Here is a 6538-nt window from a genome sequence, read left to right as displayed (position 1 = left end):
ATTAAAAGACAAATGTATAAAAACAAGTCAACAACAATATTTCTTAATTTGAATAGAATACAATTATAAAAGCCTTTTGCTTCCCCCTTAGGAATTACTACTTTTTATGGCAATTTTCCTTTAAACATTATCCGCCATCAATATTTTCAACTGATATTTTCCATTAAATGTATTATCGGTTGACATCCGTATCAGCTTTTCCGCCAATATTGACAAAGAATATGACATTTTTCTTATTACTATTATACATGATTTTTATTACTAAAGTGGAATAAGTATATTCGTGACCTAAAATTTGGGTCTGTGCATATATCGGTATGAATAAATATCAATAATCAAAAATGTTGCGTTGGACAATACTTGCCCCACATGGTGATTTCAATGATTCACATGATTAATTTGTATTTTTTCCTGTCGTATATTTTGAATTAGAGAAAAACCATAATCAAGGCCCCCCATTCTCCGTCTGTGCTCAGTTAAATTCAATTAAAATTCAATTTTGTGTCAATTTATTCCAAAATGTAAATGATTAAAAAAAAAAAAGAAAAAGACAACGTCGGCTTCTGGATTTTTAAATTTGATTATAGAAAGATTCTTTTTGAAGCATTACTTTTTAAATAATCAATCAAAGAAAAAAAAAAAAAGAAAAGTTTTACAAATTAAAAATAGACAGTAGACACATTTCCAGACTATAACTTTGTCACTTTATTTGGAAAATCCAATGTTTGCACTTCAAGTTCTACGTCAGGTTCTTTTTTCCTCCGATTCCTGTTAAAACAAAAAGTATTTTACAAATAATGAAATAGGTGTGTGATTATTCTCCATCTGGTACGCATATGTTTTTCTTTCATTTAAACTCACCAGCATGTCTGCTCCATCTGTGAAATAGTCTCTGGTAAGGGTTTCCCAAAAGTTTCTGGCAGCAACAAACAAAGAATTGCACCGAAAATGGCCAAAGATCCCATTAGTATATATGGGAGGGCCTTATAGTATTGACCTGCAGGAAAGAAAAGAGAAAAGCAGGGATAACATTTTTAATACATCCCAAAAAGATTTGTGAGAATTACTCCAATAATAGCAAAAATGATCAATATATAGAATTTAAACGTACCTAAGTAAATGATGAATGGGGAGATAATGGTTCCGATACGAGCTGACATGGAGCAACATCCCATAGCTGAGTTTCTTATAACAGTGGGGAAGAGCTCTGACGTGACCGCGTACACCACGCAGAAAGCTCCAGTCATGCCAAACTTTCCCAACATCTCAAGAAACACAGCGACAGCCGGTAAACCTAACAGGAGAGACACAGCGTAGGAGAAAAGAAGTACAAACTGTAGATAAGACTCTCCAGTGCACTGTTTTTTCTCTATAATTGGGCTCTTATGGGCACGAGAGGCTACTTTAAAGTTTGATTTTCAACACTGAGTTGCCGGCCGGTGCAAAGGTCAAGCTGGGACCAAGTGAGGCCGAAATGCACCGATGATTAGTGTGCACGTTATCGCCTGCTGACGTTATTTGAAGCGCGAAGCTTTGGTATTACTTGATCCCAATCTCCCCGGAACAGTAGAAGGACAGAAAATTTACTCCGTGATGATGAGTTCCAGACTTTCTTCACGTTAGTCGCTGACATAAACATCCAACGTGGGTTATTGCTACATTCGAGCTACATTCTTTGGCCACGAAGCTTTTTTGGTTGCATTCTATGTATTATAAAAAATAGGGTGTCCGATTTTACTTTGTAAAATTTCCCTAATTCCATTTCAGGTATACTCATTTACCCATTTTTTCTGATGCTTATATCGCAAGATTCCACTCATTTTTAATGTTAAACAGCTGAAAAAAACCCAAATTCTTACAAAATCCTTCAATGTTCGTCAAATCATTACACAATATTTCCCTTAATTAAATAGAAATTGTTCACAAAATCTAGGAAATTTAAAGTGAAGATCCTGTTGGGACTGATATTGGTCACTTAGTACTTGGATATGGTCAGTTACATATTTTGTATATTATGTATACGTAGAAGTGCAAACTGTGGCACAATAATGTGGAAATTGCTCATTTTACCACAATAAAATCTGTGGCCCACTTGAGATTAAACTGGTCCGTATTTGGCCCCTGACCTAAAACAAGTTTGTCACCCCTGGTCAAGGCATTCAATCAGACGTTTTTCTGTGAAAAATTGCTTCTAAGTTTGTGATATTGTCCCAAAACATGCATGTGAGGCTTTTCCGTGTCATGTTGGTGCTCGATTTTAAACAAAGGGACAAAAAAAGAAATGGGGCAGATTGCTTTTTCCGTCTTGTTTCCCGCGATCACAGAAAATCAGAGGCCCTCCTTTCTAATTGTGTCATCATGACAGAATAACCACCACCCTTTCCGTGAAGGCTTTTTGTGCATTACCTATTGGAATAAGGTTCACGCAGAAGATCACGACGCCTCCGAGTGTGAGCGTGGAGGACTGGCAGATGTGCCTGGAGCAGTACTGGAGCATTAACATGGCAATGACGTACGCAGGAACCTCAGTCACTGCCGACAGGAAACAGTTTAGATAAGGGTCTCCATTCAAGTTTGAAGTGTTGAGGATCAAAGCGTAGTAACTAATGGTGACGATAAACCTGCAAGGACAGTGGGAACAGAAACATCAATGATCAGAAAAAAAAACAGCAACTAATGTAACATCTATTCAAACAATCAGTTTGCTATTATGTAGACATGAGTGTTGAATATACAACAAAATAGAATAGTGGATCTCAAACCTTTTTGGCTCAAGTACCCCTTTCTGAATCCAAGTCCCCCCTTTGTCCAACTGCTACATTTTGCTTAGAAAACTATTTAAAAACAACTTTAGAACATATCGATGGAGTGACAACACACATTTTAAAGAATCTCATTTTGTAAACAAGTGGAAAGAAACAATATTTAGTGCAGTGGTTCCCAACATTTTTTGGATTGTGACCCCATTTTGATATCAAGAATTTCTAGCGACCCCAAAGGCATTTTTTCCCAAGATGTTTGAGCTCAGATTCATTAATTTTCTTTTTTTTTAATTGCATTTTAGTTTAACAACATTTATATTTCACAAAGTCAAAGTATAGAAATACAGTTGTTTAATATTGTGTCTTGTTTTATTATTACTATTTTTTTTCCAAAAGATTAATTATGAATTATTTTTTTTAAATCTTTAGATTTTTTTGGAAAGTTCAGATGACCCCATTTAAACTCCAGGTGACCAGACATGGGGTCCCGACCCTAAGGTTTAAAAAAAATACTGATTTAATGGCTCCTGAATAGATTTATTTCTATAGTTTCTATCATTTCTGGTAACACATACCTCCATTTGAGAAACACTGATATAGACGTACCACAGAAGTGAACAAATAAATGTTATGTAGAAAATATTGCAGTCTTTTAGAATTACAAGGATGTTGTATTTATTCTCCTTCATAGCCATTGCATCTTCAACCTGTCAGCAAGAAAAAGAAAAAGTTCCTTCATAAAGTTGCAGAGCCGGTCAAACTTGCACACATCATGCTGTCACAGTGGGTATGAAACAAAATCCTCTTTTTACAGTTTGTGAATTCCAGAGATAATGTTCTTGTATGGGTTCAAAGACGTAATGTGTCTGTGAAAGGCATTTTGGAGCAATACAGTTAAAAAATAAGTATAGATATGTTGCAACTAACACACAGTTACATGAGATGCTTGTTTACTTACTTCAGCTTGAGTAAAAAGAGTCAGCGGAGCTTCGACTTTGTTAATCTTTGCAGCTTTTCTCAGAATCACCTCAGCCTCCATCACCCTGCCCTGAGTAAAGAGCCAGCGAGGAGACTCTGGAACCAACCTGAACAAACACACAATATAACACATAATAACGTACCAATTGTTATCCTGGATATTTTCTTTTTCTTCTTCTTCTTCTGAGGAAAACCTACTTACAAAGGTCCAGTCCCATGCCAGATTGGTGGTGCTACAGCAAACCTCTAAAGTTCAGCATTTTGAAAATTCACAACAAATCAATTCAATGTGCTACAGATGTGTAACTTACCCCAAAATGTGGCCCCAATACTGAAGAAACTATTCTACATTTAAACCTATTGCAAATTATGAATTATAAAACATATTAAACCTATCTACTCTCACCAAATTTGCCATCTTCAGACTGTGTTACACAAACCATCTACACAGATTCTTGATTTAAAAAGCATTAAGCCAAGGGTGCATCAAATATTCGACTATAAACAGCAATGTAAAAAACATATTTGCAAAATCCAGCTAAATACATTTTTAATGTTTATTCAAAACGGTTACAAAATGTTGGAGTCATTGCAGATAATGTTTAGAAAATATCTGAATAACTGAATTTTCTACAGCATTTTCAATTTCGGTCTCATGCAAAGTTAAAGCCGCTATCCGGAGTTAATTGAGGACGTCTCAATGTCCCGCCCTCAACAGCTCCACTTCCTCCCCTTGCCTCTGCAATCTACCAGAAGCCACGCCTCTACTTTTCTGCATGCACATCGCAGAACAAAACCAGGTCGCATCGGGTCACATTGATATAGGTCTATGGGTCAGGTAAGAGCCAAAATCATATTTACCTGTTTTCTGTTGTGATGCGCGGCCTTGTTTCCGTGCATTCACTTTGATTGACAGTCTCAAAAACATTTCATGTCATTTCATGATTTCATGTCTTAATAACTGCATTTTGACAGTTTGCCATTACAAGTCAACAGCGGTCCTGTTTTGCCTAAAATTGCCGGCGCCCCCCGACTCTTGCTGCACAGCAGCTACAATTTCCATGTTTTATTTGCAATTGTAAATAATTGTTTTGTAAAACGAGGAATCACGTGATAATAGTTCACCAGTTTAAAAAATTGACTGAAGGCAACATACTTACCACCACAAAGGGACATAAATAAGGCTGCAGGCAGCCATGGGGATCAGCAACGTCCACCACTCACGGAGAAAGTACGCCACTGCTGGCATTGCCATGTATCCCAAGGCTGAGCTCATAAAAACACCCACGGAGCAGAATACCACTCGGGTTTTTGGGCTTAAAATCTCTGCACCTGTAGGTGAACGTCAAAGATTTAGAAAATACTACGATCGGAAAGAAGTATGTTACATGAATGTAAACATTTAGTGACAGGCTCCACTCAGTTCCTTGGTTTAAAAACCTACCCAGGACAAACGCAACAGTAAGGTTGGAGAATCCACCAGCACCAATGAAGAAATAAATGGCAGTGAAGACCTCCCAGCTTGGAGAGAAGATCTGTGCAGTGGACGCCACGGCCTGAAGAGACATCATGATGAAGAGCGCGGGCCTCCTCCCGTACCTGTGCGACAAACTCAGTGAAACACTTTCATCACAGTAGTAGAATAAGTTTATAAATAAAAGTCCTTTACAATACAGACCTGTCCGACATTTGTCCTGAGATCAGAGCTCCCACCAGCACACCCACGTAATGTATCGAGGTGGTTAGTGGTAACTTGTAGGCATCATCGCACACCAAGTCCCACTGGAAAACAAACAAAATCTTTCATTATTTTAATAAAAAAAAAATCTCTTTTTACTGTTTGGGACTAGTGTTGACACTTCACTGGAGGACGGACACTCTTGCAAAATGCTCTTGCTATTAAAATTAAAAGTAAAACGCAATTAAACTAACTGTAATGTAAAGCCAAATGGTTTATCTCACAGGAGTCTCCTGTCAATGCAAACATTCATTTAAAGATACAGTAGCAGTACCGGATTACAGAGCCAAGAAGAAGCTGTGAATGCTTGGTAACATTAACCATGGCCCCCACAATCTCCTGCTGTTAATGTGTAACTGAGCATCTACTGTAGTTTGGTGCACAGAAGCCTGTCCTGAGCAAGACTATTACCTAATGATTTTGCCCTTCATGTTCTATTTAATGTTATTGCTATTATTACTGTCTTAGTGTTATTCAAAGTGTGTGTTTGTGTAATGAAAGTACAAACTGAGCATTTTATTATCTGGATTGCAAAGTATAGCTTACCTCCGTTACAATAGTTGACTGGTAAATGTCCTTGCTGTATGTCCAGCCATCCAAGCACTTCTCCAAAGGGATTTCACTTACATTCACATCCAAATGTGGGACAAAACCAGTTAGAGAGTAGTTCCTAACTATTTCCAAGTTCAGCCTGGAGCAAGAGCTGCGTTGTACCTTTTGATTGACAGTTTCCACAGGTATGGTCACATTCCTCCACATCTCACTGATTTGGTGGTTTTCAGGAATAAAGCATTGGTGAGGTGGAGTATCACCCACAAAAACGATGTAAATTCCAACAAATCCATTTGGTAAGATGCTGACAGCAAGTGCCAGAAAGACTCGTCGTTGGAAGGGTCCCCAAGATCCAAGAAAAGAGGTGATGGAATCGTAGTCTCTGACTTTTCCTTCACTCATTATAGCTTTAAAATGCCTATTGCTACTTCCTAATATAAAAGAAAAAACAAACAAATAAAGGGTAAATGTTGTCTTCTGTACTAGCACACTGCTTCAGTCTGCTCAG

At 37.6% G+C, this 6538-nt stretch overlaps 1 protein-coding gene across 1 annotated transcript; it reads right to left on the bottom strand.

The window, feature by feature from the left end:
- Positions 1–681: 681 nt before the first annotated feature.
- Positions 682–6538, bottom strand: LOC114475654 (solute carrier family 22 member 5-like). The gene is made up of 10 exons (XM_028466647.1): positions 6025–6538; positions 5419–5522; positions 5185–5339; positions 4901–5072; positions 3721–3847; positions 3369–3469; positions 2407–2621; positions 1112–1294; positions 862–997; positions 682–768 (listed from the first exon to the last, which is right to left on the bottom strand). Exons 1-10 carry the CDS (start codon positions 6430–6432, stop codon positions 690–692), a joined length of 1680 nt encoding a protein of 559 aa, XP_028322448.1. The 5' UTR covers positions 6433–6538; the 3' UTR covers positions 682–689.

The sequence above is a fragment of the Gouania willdenowi genome, chromosome 14, assembly GCF_900634775.1.
Source record: "Gouania willdenowi chromosome 14, fGouWil2.1, whole genome shotgun sequence".
Taxonomy (NCBI): Eukaryota; Metazoa; Chordata; class Actinopteri; order Blenniiformes; family Gobiesocidae; genus Gouania; species Gouania willdenowi.
This window is presented reverse-complemented; position numbering and strand designations above follow the sequence as displayed.